Genomic DNA, 21,003 nt, shown 5'->3' on the forward strand with positions numbered 1-21,003 from the left:
CAAATGATATCACATGTTAATTACGCATAAAAATTAGCATTATTAAGTAAAGGCAGTTTTCATGAAATATATTTCTTTTGTTACATTTTGTACTTTTTCTTCTTTTTGGGAGGCAGATTATCGTCCTCCATAGACATGAGCAAAGAAACAGAGTCTTACTTTAGCAGTGGTCAAATGATCTCTTATGGCTAACCATTGCCCCATGAATGGGGGGGGGGTCGTCCGTAGTACTTCCAAATACCCTAAATGGGGGCATGCCCTTACCGATGTGTCAGAGCCACTTCATGATATTAATCCATTTGAATGAAAATAAACATGATTTAATATCTTCTGTGTTTTTAGCTCCTGGCCTGTGTCAAGTTTGGGGCGACCCTCACTATATGACCTTTGACCAGAGAAAGTACAACTTCCAAGGAGATTGTGACTACACATTGGTGAGAGATTGTCAGAACTCCAGTGGCTTCCATCTCTGGGCTGATAATGAGAAACGTAATCCTTCGGATGAGGTATCGTACATCAGGGAACTGGTCCTGGAGGATTCTGGGAATGTCTACTCCTTGATCTGGGATTACAGAGTACGGGTCAATGGCATTGATGTGACAGATAATCTTCCCTACTTTGGTGAACAGATAATCATCTTCAGGTTTTTCAAATCATTGGTAAGTTCATTTAATTTGTTTAAATTGATTTTCAAGGGCACTTTGTTATCTGGCTATTTGAACCTATCAAATTCTTTACAGATTGTCAATTAGAACATGTTCAAACAATAAACTTAGCCCAGAGTTCACTGTGATTCAAAATAATTCATGACATAAATTTAATAAGAAAATCGTTATGAAATCATATGGAAATATGTGATGTCAGGAGTTTTTGGGTTGCAAATTTGGAGCATAGAATGTTTTCTACCTTATCTGTACAATAAGGGTAATATTGATGGGCTTCACCTTGTCATATCTGAACAAGCCTTTAATTGTAATATCAATAAGCTATTTCTTATTCGTTGTAGAAATTGCTGACACCTTTCATGTGGGTGTCCTACGACGGGAGACGCAGTGCTGATATATTCTTGAGCTACTCTTACTGGAACCGGACCTGTGGTCTTTGTGGAACTTTTGATGGAGATAAATCCAATGATTGGCAGCTTCAAAGTGGAGAACTGGTATGAATGAATTAAAAAATGTCTAGTTTATTTTGATATTATGAGTCAATTTGTTATCATAATTGTCATGATGTGTTTTTTTTTTAATGAATTATTTGTTTTATTTGGTATTCATTAATATTGCCATTTTCTGACAAAGTTTTGAATTAGAGTACTGACAGTTAATTTCTCGGCTTTAGAAAAATTGTTTTCTTGTTCAAAATTGCTCAACCTAAGTGATATTCAGACTTTTCATTGTCATCACGGGTATAAATTTTCATGTTTTTAATATTGTTTGAATGCGTCGGAACTACTTATTAAATTTATGCTCAAATAAAACTAGATGTAATAGGAGAATTTTGATACATGGATCTCTCTCCTGTTGAAGGAAGAAGATATTTATTTTGTGTGGGGTTTTTTTTCTTCAAAACCAGTCAGAAATGAAACATTTTTATTATTATTTTTATTTTTATTGTCATGACAGGCAAGTAACCCTACTGATTTTGGTAACAGTTGGGTTGTGACTGTAGATGAGTGCGATGATGTCAGACCTGAACCACCAGATCCTTGTGTAGAGAATTCCATTACGGCTCAAGATGCGGAAAGTCTGTGCAACATTCTTATTACTGATGATGGTATGTTGCCTCTGTCGTATCATTGTACTTCATTTAGTGGGTTTTTTTATGCACGGGATTAGTGAACTTTTTGATATTTTATAGTTCTGCTGTTGGCATGTGTTTGTCTTAGACAGACAATGTGTATGTATTTTCAACCAAACATTACGTCATTGTAAAGCATTATGCCGTGATTATACATATTATAATAAAGAGGAGTAATATACCTGTATCATATGAATATCTAACATTGACTATGTGCTACTTTTCTGTAGGTATCATTTTAAAAGGTAGTTAATTTTTGGCATTTTTTTGTGTATGATCTATCTACCTATATAAAAGTTAGCATACAAATAATACAGGTGTTTGACAAGTAAGGTTCATAATTTAGTAGATTCTTAGAAAATGGAACCGTTTTGTGTGTTACTCTTTACTCCAAGTTGTACAAGAATGTCCAGTAAAATGAAGACATGAAATCCATTGTTTCTTTTTGTAAAAAAAAGGGGATGAGGTAGTAAAACATATATTTAATCTGCCTATATGTTTTGCATGCTCGAGAGGACAACACTACTTGCTATGAGCACAATCACTGAAAGTGAAAAAAATAATGTAATGATTTGTAAAAGATGTATATATTTTATTCATAATTTAGGAAAAAAAAGATCCATCAAATCATCAGTTAAAACATGAAAGATACATTGTACTCTGAGATATAAAGCCCAATTGTAGAAAGACTTGCAAACAAATGCAACTATGCCAATCAAACACATCTTGGTTTTGAACTAATCCAGGTGTGCAGTTTGGGCTTGTCTTTGATTTTTTTCTTGCATTTAAGCTGAAGTCTATCTGCACCGGGCCCATGGCTTGTACATCTGTGCTAGAAATTTTCAAATGAAACATTTTCTGTGGATCTTCTCTTTCAGGACCCTTTTCTCCCTGCCATGCTTTCTTGAGTCCTGATCCATTCTATGATTCCTGCAAGTATGATATCTGTGCACTGGGTGATGAATACCTATGTGACAGTCTGAGTCAGTACGCACAGGCTTGTAGACAGGCTGGTGGACAACCCAACGATTGGAGATCAGAAACACCCCAATGTCGTAAGTTGATTCGTTTGCTGCATTGTCTGTACAATGATAGATTGATAGATAAACACTGGCAAATTATTTGAAGGCACATTAAGATATTAAAAGGGAAGTACACCCTGACAAAAAGTGTATTGTAAAAATAGCAGAAAAATTATAAGATATATTGCCAAAGGTTTGAGAAAAATCCATCAAAGAATAAAAAAGTTAGCAGAATTTTAATTATTTGATTTGTGACGTCATATGCAAGCAGCTTTCCTACATATTGTATGGTAAAAATCAATGAAAGGTTTTTACTGTAACTTCAGTATATCAAAATCACTTCATGAAAGGCTCCCAGGCACTAGCGTACCTACGGGGGGGGGGGGGCAGGGGGGGGCAGTCTGCCCCCCCTGACGAGTCACAACCCATGCAAAAGACGTATCCATGCCCCCCCTGACGAACTTGAAGACCGTATTTTTTTTTTTTTTTTTTTGCTTGTCAAATTTTTTTCTCTACGAATTCCATTATTTTTTAGTGAAGACCTTTTTTTTTTTTTTTTTTTTTTTTTTATTGCTTGTCAAATTTTTTGTCCGACGGTTTTGCCCTCCTGTGGAAAATCCTAGGTACGCCACTGCTCCCAGGTCTAATCACATAATATCTTGAGTATTCTCTGTTTGTCATTTCAGCTTTTGAATGTCCTGATAGGACAGTGTACGATCCTTGCTTCAGTGGGTGTCCAGAGACCTGTTCCACTGCATCGTCGCCAGTGCCATGCAACGCAACCTGCCAGGAGACGTGCAGGTGTATGGATGGGTTAGTTCTCATCGGGGAAGAATGCGTGGACCCCTCTCGCTGTGGATGTACCCTTGACAGCGGCTTGTACCTACCAGTAAGTATCGTGAAGTGTTTTGATTGAATGATCAAAGACTTTCCCTCATGGCGTCGTTTTCATAAAATCTCTGTTATTGATGTTGTCAGATATGCTGATGGGCACCTAAAGGATTCGAGTAGCTAACTGGTAACTTGTTATCTGCATTATGCTCCATTAATTAAGAAATTATTTCAAAAATCTTTATTAAGGTTGGTGAGATCTGGACTAACCCTGACTGCTCTGAACAATGTTCCTGCTCAGGACCGGGGGATCTTCGGTGTGATCCCTTTACCTGTGGCCAGAATTCTGAGTGTGATGTCAAGAACGGTGTACCTGACTGCTACTGTCAAGAAGGATATATTCTTTATGATGGTAGATGTATCGAAGGTAATCCTTTCTTGTTCAAAAATATAGAAGATGGATTTTTATTAAGGGTTTTTTGAACCGCATAGAAACTTATGTTAAACACCATTGAGGGTTACATGTACGTGTAATAGTCTTTTAACTTTTATCTGATATCTGGATTGCAATTCTTATAAAGAATTTACCTGTTTTCATGAAAGGATACTCTTTTATATCTCTCTCTATCTCTCTCACTCTTGTATTTCCTTTTCTCTAATGTATACACTACCTTTTCAGGACCCATTCTCATTCTTATTTTTGCATTTTCAAATTTCTACTCAGTTTGTATCTTTTCTTGTTTATTTTTATTTAATTTTACTAAATCCTACCGTTTATTTTAGGAAAAGAAACATGCTTAATTGTGAACTCTCTTGATATCACTGCGCAACCTTCAAAAGTCCTCTTTCACCTATACAGTATCATTTGGGATTCATATGAAAAAAATATATATATACATATATAAGTACATTGTTTAATGAGGTATTTTCTATTCACACTGATCAGGACCAGGACTTTGTCAAATCTGGGGTGACCCTCACTATTTGACCTTTGACGGTCGCAAGTATTCCATCCAGGGAGACTGTGAGTACACCATGGTGCGGGATTGTCTCAACCAGACAGACTTCCACCTCTGGGCGGACAACCGTCGCAACCGTCCTTCCTCGGAGGTATCCTCCCTTGGCAAACTGGTCCTGGACTACGATGGTCATAGCTATGCCCTCGGGAGACGTCAGAGGGTGACCGTGGATGGTGTGAGGGTTAGCATGCCATTCATATCTCAGAATCGGGACATCGAGATTTGGTCCACCGGAAGACCTGGAAATGTGGTGAGTTGGTGGAAAGAATCAGTATTTATAAACAAATGGATGTTTTGATACGTTGATATTTTTTAAATTCAACCTTTCATGGCAGATTGAAACAAGTCATCATTCATGGTATGTACATACCAATCAGAGCAGATAATTCCTAAACAGAGCTTGTATTATTTACTATATATTGAATTCCCTGCCGTCCATATCAGTTACTTTGTAACTCTTTCTTTTTTCCTGTCCATGTTCAGATATTATGCAATTTGTCATTACAAAATTTTGTCATTACAAAATAAAAACGTGTGTTTATTTCATTTTCTGACAATCTCAGATTCTACAAACATCCTTTGGTCTCATGATCAAGCACAATGGGCAAAGATCAGCCGATATCTACCTTCAGAGGTCATTCTGGAATAGAACTTGTGGTCTCTGTGGAACCTTTGATGGAAACCCTGATAATGATTGGACGGATGCTGATGGTGTGGTCAGGCAGAGGGTAAATCAAGTTGATAAAGTTATCATGTTAAATATAAAGTACAAAAGATGTACATTAAATGCCGTCACTCTTGATTCTGTACTAGATCGAGCACCTGCAAGGCAAGGTACAGCAAACTTCCTAGCCTGGGCTACCTTTGTGTGTGTGTGTTTTGGTCTTATTCTGCGATTAGGAAGAGTATACGATCTGTAATGACGTGAAATCCTTGCAAATTAAGTGAGAGTTTCTGTTTTACAACTATTCAGCTCTGATCAAGTTAGGAAATTTTATATGACTCGTTCCAATGTCACTATTTATTTTCTTCTTTGTTTTGTAATCTGTCCTGATTAGGGAGAGAAGAAGGATTTTGCAAACAGCTGGGTTGTGAACAGAGATGAATGTAGTGACATCATTCCAGAACCCATCGATCCTTGTGCCGAGGGTGCGGACACACTGAAACAAGCTGAAGACTTGTGCTACATTCTTCTACAACCAGAAGGTATCAAGATGCCTGATACTTTATGTATTGGTTATCATTAGTGTTTTATGAGGCATGCAACCAAAAAATGTGTCTGACAAAAATGCGGGGTGTAATTTCTAATATTTTTTTTATTATAAAAGGTGGAAACAATATTTGAAACAAAAAAAAACAGTAACATACTAATTAACAACCTTTACTTGATGTAAGTACAGCATGTAATATTTTTATGTGTGCCCATCCCCCAAAACTTGTTCATTTTTTTTTTCAAACCTTGGTTTTACAGATATCAAAACCAGGCAGCATGGTAATGACCAAACTGATGGAATAGCAGTATCAATGATGTACTTGAATACTTGCAATATTAATTCTTAATTCCCAGATGCTGCTGTCATCAATAATCCGCGAGGTCTTCACAGTAGTGTTTAAAATCAAGAAACTGTGATTGAAAATTAAAGATTTTCTTTTGCCATCTTCTGAACACATTTCATGTCATTCTTGATACTCATCAGATATGTCATCCTTGTTTTATCCAAGATGGTTGACAGGTCCATTCTCATCATGCCACAACATTTGACCCTACAGACTACCGCCTGGCATGAACCTGATCGGAATTTCCTTTTTGATAGTCTGAATAGGATATGTAATCTTTGTTTAATCCAACATCCATGTTAACAGGTCCATTCTCAACAAACTATTATACTATTGATCCTGCCGACCTCAACATAGTGTGCAAATATAATCTAGCTGCTCTTGATAATGTTATATCTTTGTGACGGTCTGAATTGATATGTGATCCTTACTTTGATCTTGCATGGATTTCAACAGGTCCATTCTCACCATGCCACGATTTTGTTGACCCTGCCGACTACCATACGGCTTGCAAGTATGACCTGTGTGCCAGGCTCCCTGATGATGAGTATCTCTGCGATAGTCTGAATGGCTATGCATCTGTATGTAGACAGGCTGGTGGTGCTCCTGGCGACTGGCGGTCTGAGACTTCTCAATGTGGTGAGTCATGAATGTAATCTCATGCCCTAAAGCCAAGGCACCTCTACACATGTCTTTCAGTAAAAATCCTGTTCAGTGTCATTTGGTGCTATTCCTCCCATTTCAGAAATCACAAAATGAAAGCATGAACGTTGCTGTGAATGATGCTGCATGGGACTTTTGCAAAAAAAAATATATCATTTTCAAATATTTGTTATGTTTTCACCCTTGAAATGGATATTACAGTTCAATATATTTAATAGGTGATGTTTAAAGTGTAATAAAGATATTGTATTTTAAATCTAGTAAGGAAATCGATCTCTTTATGGTGCTTTCCCTGGCATTATGCTGATTCCAAGATACGCTTTTGCTGTAGTTGTCCAAATGTAGCAAACGTTCTGACTGACAGTTATCTTAGAAAACTTGTTTTGTATTCTTTACTACATTTTGTCACGTTGTTTCCAATGTTAATTTTTCCATCTGCAGCCTATGAATGTCCTGGAGACTCGGTGTATGATCCCTGTGCTTCAGCGTGCCCTTCAACCTGTTCAGACCTCTCCAGCGCCTTCAACTGTACACTGCCTTGTATAGAGACCTGTCGCTGCCCCGATTCCATGGTCCTAGATGGCACCGAGTGCGTTGACCCTCGGGAGTGTGGGTGCACTCTGGACAATAATATATACCTCTCGGTAAGTGTTCTTAACCGATTTCATTCTGGAACTGAAAGGTACCTGTAAAACAGACTTAATTGCAATTACAGTATTCTGTAGGCAACAAGTTGACTTGTTGGATCGAGGAATCAGATGATCTGTTTATTGTGCATCTTGTAATGTGGAATATTTAGGAATCAACTGGTTGGCATTACATTGTAACCAGATTACCTGATCTACAGAGATGTATGCTTTAAAACATATTCATAGAGAATACATGTAGCATCTATGATATTTGAACTTTTTTGTGTGTGAAAATGGCCCGAGGCCCATTTCATAAAGATTTACCATTGTGCTAATTTTGCAATTATGGCAACTATCATAGAAACCTACTGTACACTCTGATTGGATAGTCAAGTGTGAATCATTTCCTTGTTGTTTTCTTAGCCTGGAGAATCCTGGAGCAGTGATGACTGTTCAGAGACGTGCACCTGTGTGTCTGGAGAGGTCATCTGCATGGAGAACACCTGTCATCAGTTCTCTAACTGCGATATCAAGGATGGCATCAAGAAGTGTTACTGCTTTGACGGCTGGAGGGGCGATGGCTATAATTGCACAAGAGGTGAGAATATTACCCAAACATGTATTCTGTGTCATTTAAAAGATGTTCTCACTAGTACCTTTGTCGACATTAGGTTAAAAAAATTACCTTCAAAGAGTCATATTGCTAGTATGGACAATTTATGACATTATTGATTAAATTGGATTCATGTTCCTTCTGTTTCTTTATGTGTTATTTGTATATTGTAGTATCTGTGTGATCTTCCTTTCTTTTAAGCATTACTAAAAAAAAAATGTAAAAACGTGTATGCCTCAAAATGTGTTGGTATTCTTTACGCATGAATGAATAAGTGTTATTATATACATGTACGGTGTTTCATAAAGCTACATGTATAAGCAAGTTATGAACGACTAGTGAGTTTCTCAATTAAATGGAGTCCTGTTAGCTTAGTTGAAGTCTAATTCTTTTAAGAATGAACTTGTAGTTGTTAAGCACCTGAATAACACTTGTTATTATTTGTCAAAATAGGAAAAACAGAAAGATGACACATTTCATATAATGCTGATCATAAGATATATTTGTATAGCGAAGCCACTATACTCTAATGTACTTCATATACCTCATCAATAACAGGGCTCCAATTGTGCATAAAACTAAAAGTCCTTCATGACAGCTTTATGTTAAGGCCCCTGGAGCAATACATTAGGTGGAAGGAGAAGGAAAATTTACCAGGTACATGTATATTGTGAAAGAAAAAAACATTATTTTTTTATCCAACTAATCTAATATATGAATTCTTTTGTAAGCTAAAACAATTATTGAAATTTATTGTTTTAGATCCTGGCACTTGCACAGTGTGGGGTGACCCTCACTACGAGACATTTGATGGGCGCAAGTTCCATTTCCATGGAGAGTGCCACTACACCCTCGTACGAGATTGCTACAACGTGACCTCTCACCCCTCTTTCCTCATCAGCTCTGGTAACATCAAGAGGGACCCAGAGGATAGGGTAGCCTATATCTACGATATCAGATTAGAAATCTATGGAAAGGTTAGAAATTTTGCCATTCACATTGCCTAGGAAGTGATCATTTGTGAATTTGGTCTTTTTAATGTTGTTAAATTTCTCTGATATTTATATCCTGAACTTAACCCAAGCTCGTTGAGAATACCAGATCAATTAATTTTGTTTGCTGCCTTGTGTCTCAATATTAGGCACTGTCTTGCCTTTTAAATCCATTTTTCTTGTTCAATAGTTTACTCTCCAGATGGATTTCATAGGAAGTGATCTTAAAAAGACTGAACAATGAATTGTGTATTGCATCGCAAGATGTACTCACATTTAAATCAATGGGCCATGAAGTCAATGATACGATTTGCTCATGACATTTTTTTAAAGATGTTATTCTCCTTTCTTCTCTTTTATGAAATATGTTATTGATGTGTTCCAACTCAACAAAATCACCATTCTGTTTTGGATTAATATATTTTAGACATTCCTTCTAATTTGACTCTCTTGATAGATATAACCAATTGAGCTTTCTTTCAACCTCATTTGAATCATGCTTATGATATTAATGCTTCACAAGTAATATTCATTATTAAGTTATCTCATTTTCACCCATAATTGTCTCTCAGGATATCTTGCTGACTTTAGGCGGTGGGGTGTACCTTGATGGCGTCTCTGTCAATGTTCCAGTCAGCATCAATTCAGGACAAATCTTTGTCTTCACTTCAGGAAAAGATACTGTAAGTGGCTAATCCAAGCACATTCTTTTAAATTTGAGCGTGAATGTTGACAAAATGCCATAATATTTTTGTTCATCTTTTCATGATCCCCAATTTAGTATCATATTTTGTCAACAGAATAGTTGTTATTTTTATCAGTGAATATTTTTGCAAGCGGTCACTATTCAAGCTAGTTGATTTCTGTTTTTAGTCATCTTTATTCATAATGAGATATTTGCTGTAGTCCCAGTTATTTTTGCACAGGTTTGTGGTATAAAAAACTTTAAAATTATAAACTAAACCTTGCCTATACAAAAGCTAAGTGTTGATCAATTATTATGATTGATATTAAATTATAGTCAAACAATAATATTTTTATATTCCAAGCAATGCCGTGTTTTCCTTCAGCAAGAAATTTACCCACATTGCGCTGCATTCTAGGTGAGATGGCAGTGCACATAACAGCTACTCTACTAAAGCCAGGGTAATTATTCTACATTGTAGAGCTCTTAGAGACTTCTGATAAAGTAAGTGTTAAGCGCTATATAAGCAAGTATGATAATTATTATTATTTCATGCTGTTCTCATGTTTATTCAATAGGTCATAACGACTGATGTTGGAATAAAGATCCAATGGAACAACAGAAACACGGCAACCATCACTGTGCCTTCGTGTTACCATGGTGCTCTTTGTGGACTGTGCGGGAACTATGATGCCAACCCCGATAATGATTTCAGACTTCTCAACAATGTATTGGTGAGAAAACAAGAAGATTTTTATAGTTATTCAATATTCTAGGTTGAAAGGTCATGTTAAGATGATGGTTTCTTGTCACAAAAGGGACAAGTTATTGCATCAGATAAAGAGAATGTACAATGTCAGTTGTAAAAAAAAATAATAATAAAGTAATAAAAAATTCCTGAAGAACTATACCTGAAATTTTACTAAAGTGAGGTTGGGCAATGAAGAATAAAATAACGAAAAGAAAAGAATAATGAAAGAATATGTATTCTGTAAATATGTAAATCAAGAGTATCATGGTGTAGTTTTTCTGATGCTTGCCTTTCAATTCGGTGGATTCACAATATGGTGCACCATCTATCGGTTGCAGCAGACAGGCCGAAATTCGCAATGCATCATGGGAAAAGGCGACATCTGTTGCGCGTGCAATTACAAAAGTGAATACATACATGTGATTATTCAGCGCTGGCCGACGCGGCTCAACTGGATATGCCATTCACTAGTGTTGTGTTGGGATCGTTCATATCTTAGTTGGGAGCATCAATGACCACACAAGAACGTTCGATGTACAATTCAATCAAGGAACTTTATTAATCATCAATCTTTAGCGATATTACATGTAGAGTTGAAAGGCATATCACAACGTACGTCGATGTAGATCTTAACTCTGTGATGATCTTGACTTATCTCCCCTCCACCCTTGGGTGTACACTCAATATATATTCAAGCTTCTACATAAATTATAATCCAAGTGTTTGGGTATAGGACAAAAGGGGGGTTTGATTATTGGGAAGGGGAAGGCATTTCTTTGTTCTATGATTAGGGGTTGTTTGAACTATTAACAATAAGGGTTTTTATTGGCGTGGATTACATAAATGAATAAGGGTTCTGAGAAGGGGGTATGGACATAAAAAGGGATGGTTCTGAGAAGGGGTATTTTTCATTATGATGTCTAGGCTATATGTATGTAGTGATTTATACAATCACTACATTACATCCCCTTTCTTTGGAAAATTGAGGCTCCCCTCCATGTGGAAAAAAAAATCAAAGAAAGCAAAATCAGAGGAATAGATACCCTGGGGTTAATGAACTATATACATTATAAAGTCAATATAGAGAAATAGAAAAGAAAATATATACATTATAAAGTAAATACAAAAAATATAGAAAAGAAAACGATATGTGAAACATTTGATCATTGTTCCGTGTTCTCTTTCGCTCATTCTCTCTCCCAAACAAATACTTCAAACATATATACATATATACAATAAATTCATATTAAATGATTAGCATAAATCATTCCATAATTGTGGTAACGATAAAAATAGACATAAGGTTAACCCTACTCAAAATTCAAAACATAAATTGCAATTTTTGTTCAGAAACCAGTGCACATTATGCACTTAAACTAAACAAAATAATCATAAATTGTGCAGACTTATGCACTTAAAAGACAAAGTAAAAATGAAGAGAATTGTAAAAACTAGAATAAAAATTCAAGTATCAATAACAATAATGTAATATATGTTTCAAATATTCTTATTACTAGCCAAGGCAATTCAGCAATGTATAACAACTCTTTTCACAATATAAGTTAAACAAATCTGGTATCAGTTAAGGTTTAAGGTGTAAACACCAGTGAACTGTATATGTAATAGTTTATTAACAATATATAAGCTAAGTTTGCTATTGTGTCTTTCTTTTTTTTTTTTTTTTTACTGCTATCGACCATTAATGGATAAATTCTCATCATACTCTGATGATAAACGAAACCAAAGATACAAATGTGATATTCCAACATGATTATATATAAGAAAAACAGGTGCGCTCTAGGTATTGAAAGTGTGTCTATGCTTAAATAGTCCTAATTATACTGCATATGAAGCATTTACATAGAAACTCGAATCACTAACAACCTAACCTGTCATGAATTTTCTTTTATAATCATATTAAATGAAAATAAAGTTTAACAAGTAAATTCAAACTTGTTCAGTACCACTTAAGAGTATATTCAAACCTTGTTATGTCATCATATTGATGAACTTTGATATATAACTTTATGTTCATGAACAAATGCATTTTAACATGTGTTCAATTCGACACAACAATAAAACATACCTTCATCAAGATTTTGACTACTAATTGCTTGCAGATATATACGGGTCTTATTCAAACCATTATGAGTTATAACATTATCTAGGAAGTAAACTCTTCCAGGAATAACAAAGGTACAATATATCTATAAAATCACAATAGGGTATACACTATTGTAAAGAGATTAAAGCTTACACATACAAAGACTTGTAAAATCTTGCTGGGGACCCTGTTATTGGTATTTGTCTATTAGTCAATATGTCATTAATTAAATCGTCCGTGCCTCTATACAAATCGACATTCCACCAAAATCTTACTTGTTTGGTGGTGTTATTAGAGCTTTGGTCAAATGAGGTCAGTAACTGTAAATGTCCATTCTTAAAACGTCCTCTATGAAGAGTCATGTTCTTATCAATGGGGGCATTCATAAGCATTTCAAACTGTCTTTCCAGGTCCCCATCATACTCTGATGATAAACGAAACCAAGAATATCAATGTGATATATTCTAATATGATAAGAAACACAGGTGAATTGGGGAACAGCTTGCCTGTGTCAGGATTTTTTTTTTTTTTTTTTGTTTTTTTTTGTTAAGGGTTTGTTCACACTTTAATTTTCAGAGAATAGTGATGTCACCAAAGTAGTTTCTATACACTCCACAACAATATTATATTAATCAATCAATTTCTGAGCGGTGGGCGTCCTCATCATAGGGAAGTGTGCTTCTATTTCACTTCAAATTTCGAAGTATATTTATGTCATAGGATTACGCACCAAATCTTCTATATGAGTTTCACTCCTAATTTGCTCTGATATCTTTAATGGTTATTTCAAGTGTACTCAAACTTGATAAATTTCATACTATACACAAAGCGGCGAAATACTAAAAGAAAATAATAAAAACCAAAATAAAAACGTATTTCTTTACACACAAGGCCTATGTGTAGTCCAGTTTCATTCATCACTGGAAATTGCTTTGCTTTACATGTTAATGTTAACCAATTACATCATCATGATTTCGATTGAAATATAAAACATTTTTGCTTCGTATTATCATCTACCTTGATTACATCACATCTGCAATATTGTTTGAGAAATGATGGAACATCATGTTGCATTAATTTGGTAAATCCTTATTTGGCTCGATATTCTTTGGAATTATCAATATCAGTGGCTTCAACTTAAGTCATAAAGGATAATTAAGAATATGGTTAGAAAGGTCAGTGTTTGTCGAATTTGGAATGTTGTTCTTACAAAGGTGAACGCAGTATAGGATAAAGATGATGTTATCATCACAAATTAGACAAATTATGAACCATGAAAATACAATTATCATGTAACAAAAAAAACCTAAATTTAGTCGCTCTCTCACACTTTCATTCGTTAGTGGAACAACAAAGAAAATGGTTTCACTTACCAATCAGAAACGAAGGAGATGTCTTCTAACAATAATTAAAATAGAGTATAAGAAATAGCACAGTATTAAAGTAATGTACAGTGTTTTTATATATATTCATTCAGGGAAAGTCAGTCGTTCATTCCATATAATTCGGGATTTATTGTCGTAGCATAGAGTTGGACATGATGATGGTCGGCGTCGTGGTGTTGTTGATGGTCTTGTCATGCTTCCAGTTGTCATTTATGTTTCCATTGATGTCCTTGTCCTATTGTCCATCTGTTTGTTTTGTCCTTCTACTCTTCCGTCTGTATCATCCGTCTGTCCATCCGTCTTGGGTAAGGTCTCTGTCATCGTACATACACGTATGTTTGCGGTAAAGTTTTCGTTAGCCGATCGAGTTCATGTTAGTGCTAGTTAACTCTTTCTATATCCTATATCTGCAATTTCTCTGAGATTGTCATGAGAGAAATTCTAAGTCTTTTATGGAAGCACAGAGCCATGATCACAATCTAGTGTTTCTCAATAAAAAAACTGGGTTCTCGTCACTGACTCTGGTTCAAAGCTGTCTGTCTTTCCTCCTATTTCATTATTAATTCAAGGGAAATATGTGTCAGTCCTCTATCGCACTAGAAAGTAAAAGCCGGGTTCTCCACCATGTTGTGTTGGGATCGTTCATATCTTAGTTGGGAGCATCAATGACCACACAAGAACGTTCGATGTACAATTCAATCAAGGAACTTTATTAATCATCAATCTTTAGCGATATTACATGTAGAGTTGAAAGGCATATCACAACGTACGTCGATGTAGATCTTAACTCTGTGATGATCTTGACTTATCTCCCCTCCACCCTTGGGTGTACACTCAATATATATTCAAGCTTCTACATAAATTATAATCCAAGTGTTTGGGTATAGGACAAAAGGGGGGTTTGATTATTGGGAAGGGGAAGGCATTTCTTTGTTCTATGATTAGGGGTTGTTTGAACTATTAACAATAAGGGTTTTTATTGGCGTGGATTACATAAATGAATAAGGGTTCTGAGAAGGGGGTATGGACATAAAAAGGGATGGTTCTGAGAAGGGGTATTTTTCATTATGATGTCTAGGCTATATGTATGTAGTGATTTATACAATCACTACATTACACTAGGGTCCAGGGGGTAGGAGAGAAATTTGCCTGCATAATTCTTTGCGAAATGTAGACCGTTTTAGGTGAATTCTTGCCATATGGTTTTCATTTTTGAAGCACTAGCACTGTGGGCTGCCTGCGCACGATGTCGACCCCAAAGATGCAACCGATAGATGGCGCACCACATTGTGAATCCACTGAATTAGAGGGCTGTGGGTATGAAACCTGGCCATGGTGTTATGCCCTTCAGCAAGAATTTCATCCACATTCTACTGCCCTCAACCCATGATTGATACGTGTTGGTGGTTTCTTGGCAAGAATATGGTCCTAGAAAGGCTTCTGCTCCTAGTTGTTGCTGGCTACAGCCAGGGTAATAATGATAGTTTGCACCATGAGCACACTGCAGAGTAGATATCAGTGATTTATGGTGGTGTGACTTAAATTTGCGCGTAACTTTATTTTGCGCACGGTTGAATATCTTGATATCCAATTAATATCTTGAAAAACTGATATCGCCAACAGAAAAAACGACCCAAAATTACTGAGTATGGTAAATTTTTTTAAGGTAAGGTATCAATTTGTGAAAATATTGACAGAATATCGGCTAATTTTGTTACCTTTTGCATCCGCTCTGTGAAAATCAGAACTTCTCAACAAGCATTGAGAAATTACCAGTTCGCAAGCAGAGGTCTCCAAATAAGTAAGTAAAATGTGATATCAACCAAATTTATAGCATTTTAACCTCCATCTGATACAATTGTCTTACCTTTGTCTGCTTGATTTCGTTACTAAAGCTCTGCAAAATGATCGTGGGCATATTTAAGTCGCACTTTTTTATGACACTTTTTCAGCCTTCAATCATATGTATTTTTGTGTATTATTATTATAAGTAGTAGTAGTAGTAGTAGTAGTATTATTCAACATTCCTTCCATCCGTTACAGGTAAGAAAGGCCATAGACTTTGGCAATGGCTGGGTTCTTCCAGATGATGTTAACTGTCTCGACTCTATCGATGAGCCAGAGCCGTGTCAAGAGAATGAAGACTTCCTGTTTGCTCAGGATGCTTGCTTCATTGTATTAGATCCTGAAGGTACATTTTCATTCCTATTTTAATCTTGCATCTCTCTCTTGGCCATATTCTGAACTCCTGATTAGCTTTACCCATGAACTTTATGAGGAGTAGTTCGTGACAAGTGGTAGGGACAACTCTCCTATTTGTTGTATACTTATTTATCATGAACCTATAGGCTTTTTCCTGTGCCTTTTCATTTGGGGCTGTAAGTGAATGTAACAAAGAGAGTAAAATGTTGTTACGGCCGTGTTGTTGATTTTATCTGAAGTTTTGGTCTAACCCACAATGACATGACCTATGTGGCTTATTTTAAATTGTGAGAATTCATATTGAAAATTCATTAGGTCTTATTATTTATTTTTTTTTCAAACCTCACCTGTCTGCCTTTCTCCTTTTTCTTTTATTTCAATTTAAACAACTTTCGAAATTTTGACACATTCCACTCTATATACAATTTATCAAACTGCACCTTGAAATGCTTTCTTTGTGTAGGAGTAGCAATAAGATAAGAAGTCAGTATTTTATGATAGGGTGAGTAGAAATGTACAGTATCAGAATAATATTGCAATGCGAATTTAAAATTTTCTCTCATCTGTAGGACCCTTTGTGCCATGTCATCCATACCTCGACCCAACCCCATTCTTTGAGTACTGTTCATACGATGCCTGTGCCACCTCACCCAACGATACAGTGGTCTGTGATGATACCAGCGTGTACGCCGACAGGTGTATCGAACTGGGTTACCCACCAAACACATGGCGTTCTGCAGACTTCTGTCGTAAGCAACAAGCACTTTACTTTATTGGTTTTGTTTAAATGCGTACGTTCCAGTAGCATATCTAGGGAAAACAGCACTTGGGGCATGTGTCAAGGTTGATATAGACACTCACGGACCATTTCATGGAAGTTGCCAGCTTTAACAAGTTATCTTTATCTGACAGTTACTGTAGAATGTGTCAGATGCTTTTGCTTCTCAGCCAATCATAACCCAGAAAAGTTGTCAGATCTGATTATTACCTCATAACAAATGTTGATGATGTTTCTCTGTATTGAAATAATGTTAATATAAAATTACTATAAAGAATAAGTGTATAACACATGTCACATTGAATTAGCACATCCATATTGGAGCAAAAAAGAAAAGAAAGAATGTTTAATCCTTATTTCACTTTATGGAATCGATATACGTATTGAATAAGTATGTTTTAGGGATTAATTCAGATTTATTCATTGTGTCAATGTATTAAGATCATTAGAATTAGACCGTTTAATGATGAAGTGTTTATCAGTTAACGTTAACTTGTTTCATATCTACTCAAGATGCTGTAAGTGTTAATATTCACATGGTCTTATGCTTCATTGGCTATACCCATTTGGTCTATCAATTGGGTCTAATTGACATTTGGTGTACACTGTACTTGGCCTAATACCCACTTCGAATTAAAGTCTAATTCTCATTTAATCTAATACCCAGTTGGTCTAATTTCCACTCCATCTACGTAATATTTAGGTCTTTGCCAAATAAAAATTTGGTTCATAAACATTTAATCAATCCATCTGGACTAATTGGTGTTAGACCTAGTTGGTTTAAGACAAAATTTGCATAGCCTAAATGGAAATCAGACAAAATAGTAATAGACCGAATGGTTACTAGACGAACTGGTTGTAGACGAATTAGGATTTGACCTTGTGGGATGAGATCAAACACAAAGTAGAGAAATCGGATGGAGACCTATCAGGAATTCACCACTGTAACATGTCATTCCTTGCAGCGTTTGAATGCCCCGATGGCTTCGTCTATTCCTCCTGTGCCCCTGCATGCCCAGAGACCTGCTTTGACACCACCCCAGGGGAGGGTTGTGATGAGGAAAGGGAGTGCCGAGAAGGGTGTGTCTGCCTGGAGGGAATGGTTCTTGCTGATGGAGAGTGCATAGTGAGAGAGGAATGCGGGTGTGTCTTCACAGAGGGAGACCTTGAGGTCTATCTTCCGGTAAGATGGAGAAGTTGTAGAAATTGCTGAATGCTTTTGAATGATATGTATTTTTATAGGGTTTAGAGTCAGATTCATAAATGTAGTGCAGCGATATCAAATAAAGCTCTTAGTATATTTATGGAATAAACTGGCACCTGTTTCTCTGTGAAACAGATATAACATTTGACAATCATTATTATTTATTTTATTATAGATATCATTTTAATTATTCATAGATATCATTTTAATTATTAGTATTTCTATCTCGTTTTCTGTCTCCAAGCTGCTTTTCTTACAATTCATTGTATATTTATATGGTTGTAATATGCAGTCTTCTGAAAACAAAATCACTCGTTCATCGGGATGTGAATTATTTTCAAAAGGATTTCCCATGTTTTGATTTGACTCAGTGATAACATAGTGCACATTGAGTTTTTTTCTAGATATTTTTAAGGTATTTGTTCTTCTCTATTATTTTGATTAAATTGGGTTGATAAGGGCTTTGTAACACTGTCTCTATGTTCGTTTTAGGGAACATGATTAGCTTACCCTGAACTGCATTATGCGCCAAGGTCAGATTAATCAATGAAATACGAATTGTTACAACTCGATCAGTAGATTTTCCCAATCTCATTCCGTTGTAGGTTGGTGAGAGCTTTGTATCTGTGAACTGTTCACGTGTTTGTACCTGCGAAGCTGGAGCCAATCAGGTGTGTGAATCCATGTCGTGTGACCCCAATGCTTACTGTGGCGTCGAAGATGGGGAGAGGAGATGTATCTGCATGGAAGGATACCTTGGTGACGGCCTGGATTGTATTGAAGGTACCTTTATGATTTCATTTTGTTTTGAAAGATAGGTGTCTCAGAAGACTAAATATATACATATACATATGTACATACACCCAAGAAATTCAAAGAAAAGTTGACACTTGCCAAACATCATAAAATTTACTGTATCTTATAAAATACTTGTGCTATCCTGACGAATTTGATATCACACAAATGAGTATGTCATGCCCCTTCATCACATTGCTTTGTCACCAGGAGCTGAAAAATATTTAGGTGCCATTTTTTCCCCAAAATCTTCATATTTTAGACAAATTAAAAATAAAAACTTGACAAAAGATTTCACATTTTTGCTAGTTACTTTTCAACACAAACATTTCAGATAATGCTGTTTTGTTCAGTGGTGACATATGATAGAAAATGTAATATAAATCATAGATTTGACATTTATATATTTCTGTGAAACGATGTTTGAAAATATAATAACAAACAATAATAGAATAGGTATGGCACAAATATTACTTTGTTTCTTCAGAGAAAATTTTACCTGAAATATACTTTGATCCCAACAGCATCCCAATCATGTGAAAGAGCTTAATATGCTCTTTCAGTTGATACCAAATTCATAATGGTAGTATTTATATTTCTGAAGATATAGTAAATTTTACGATGTTTGGCAAGGGACTGAACAAATTTTACTGAATTCCATGGGTGTACATGTATGTAAACTTCTGGCCTCAACTGTATATATGTTTAGAATTTCATCATTCAGTATTCATGGTAAAACAGTTATGGGCTATTAGTTTTTATCCTGATTTTCTATTTCCACAAACAGCGAGAATGTGAATTTTATGCCATCGCAATATATTGATGTAGATGTATGACAAATAATGTCGGCAAAAACAAAAAGTTTTCCCGTAGCACCTTCCAAGGCGTGGAATGTTATCCTTCTTTCAATAAGGTGACTTCCAGTATCCTTGCATTCAAAACTTCCATTAAATCTCATTACCCTTTTCCTCAGGTAGCTATATCTATCTTTTTCTGATAGTTTACTGATAATTAATGCGCTCATGAATTCCACGTGCTTTGGTACTTTTTTTTCTATATTGCATATAAGTTTCCATTATCATTATTCACTTGAATTGACAATGAATGAATATTCGGTCAATTTGGAGGGAAGCATAGGCATTTAGCAATAATTTTTGCTTGATGGTGAATTTGAGGGTATTGCTTTTTTATTCAATGTGTAAAAGACAAGTTTATGGCTTATTATCAGATTAGGACTTTAAAACATGAAAAGCACATTTCAAAGATCGTGTTACTTCTAGTTTCTAATCTATTTGACAACATAGGTTTTACTTATACAGCAATCGACATGATCTTCAACTTCTTTCATGTACAAATTCTTCGTACATTTTTTTCTTTTAGTCACAGAAATGCCAACCACGCCGATGATTACTACAACAGGTATGTGTGGACTATTATAGGATCAAGACTGGTAGGAATTTGAGACGCTTTCTGAATGCTTTAAAAAGTAGACCTCCATTGGTGATGGGAATACCTTTTCACTACATAAAATTAAGCATTCATTTTTTTCCGACTGTCTTTTGACAAATTAAACATTTATCAATATTTCTTTTCAACATTCTCATGAATGAATGGAAGATCATTCCATCGGTCCATTGGCCATGCATGCGAGTAGATAAGGAAGATATAGCTAAAATAATGGAAATAAACATAATGCATGAAAAAGCTGCTCATGGTGTAGTGGGTTAAACTAATGCAAATGTTTAATAAATAAAACAAAATAAATAAAATGGAGTTATAGGAATGTCTGATGTAAAAGCATGATCATTTCATCAAAAATAGCCTTTTAATTTCCATCCAAGAAAGATGGTGACATTATTGCATGATAAGCACACATTTGCAAAGGCTAAGGAAATTCTTTTCTGAACTTGAGTATACAATGTCTAAGATTTTAAGAATTGTGTCTACATGTATGTATACATAAGGATACTTTTAGA

The 21,003-nt window shown here is 35.5% G+C and overlaps 1 protein-coding gene across 1 annotated transcript in view; it reads left to right on the forward strand.

Annotated features, from left to right (window-relative positions):
- LOC129281293 (uncharacterized) overlaps nucleotides 1–21,003 on the forward strand; it is a 161,986-nt gene that overhangs the window by 85,288 nt on the left and 55,695 nt on the right. Inside the window, exons 146-165 of the mRNA XM_064095604.1 lie at nucleotides 343–659; nucleotides 1,007–1,159; nucleotides 1,623–1,773; nucleotides 2,676–2,852; nucleotides 3,506–3,708; nucleotides 3,900–4,077; nucleotides 4,597–4,919; nucleotides 5,233–5,397; nucleotides 5,728–5,875; nucleotides 6,683–6,865; nucleotides 7,331–7,533; nucleotides 7,942–8,116; nucleotides 8,894–9,108; nucleotides 9,696–9,806; nucleotides 10,387–10,542; nucleotides 16,092–16,239; nucleotides 16,820–16,999; nucleotides 17,994–18,211; nucleotides 18,838–19,015; nucleotides 20,408–20,446. Coding sequence (XP_063951674.1) covers nucleotides 343–659; nucleotides 1,007–1,159; nucleotides 1,623–1,773; nucleotides 2,676–2,852; nucleotides 3,506–3,708; nucleotides 3,900–4,077; nucleotides 4,597–4,919; nucleotides 5,233–5,397; nucleotides 5,728–5,875; nucleotides 6,683–6,865; nucleotides 7,331–7,533; nucleotides 7,942–8,116; nucleotides 8,894–9,108; nucleotides 9,696–9,806; nucleotides 10,387–10,542; nucleotides 16,092–16,239; nucleotides 16,820–16,999; nucleotides 17,994–18,211; nucleotides 18,838–19,015; nucleotides 20,408–20,446 — 3,621 coding nt within the window. The remainder of the gene's footprint in view (nucleotides 1–342; nucleotides 660–1,006; nucleotides 1,160–1,622; nucleotides 1,774–2,675; nucleotides 2,853–3,505; nucleotides 3,709–3,899; nucleotides 4,078–4,596; nucleotides 4,920–5,232; nucleotides 5,398–5,727; nucleotides 5,876–6,682; nucleotides 6,866–7,330; nucleotides 7,534–7,941; nucleotides 8,117–8,893; nucleotides 9,109–9,695; nucleotides 9,807–10,386; nucleotides 10,543–16,091; nucleotides 16,240–16,819; nucleotides 17,000–17,993; nucleotides 18,212–18,837; nucleotides 19,016–20,407; nucleotides 20,447–21,003) is intronic.

Source organism: Lytechinus pictus, chromosome 2, assembly GCF_037042905.1.
Source record: "Lytechinus pictus isolate F3 Inbred chromosome 2, Lp3.0, whole genome shotgun sequence".
Classification (NCBI taxonomy): domain Eukaryota; kingdom Metazoa; phylum Echinodermata; class Echinoidea; order Temnopleuroida; family Toxopneustidae; genus Lytechinus; species Lytechinus pictus.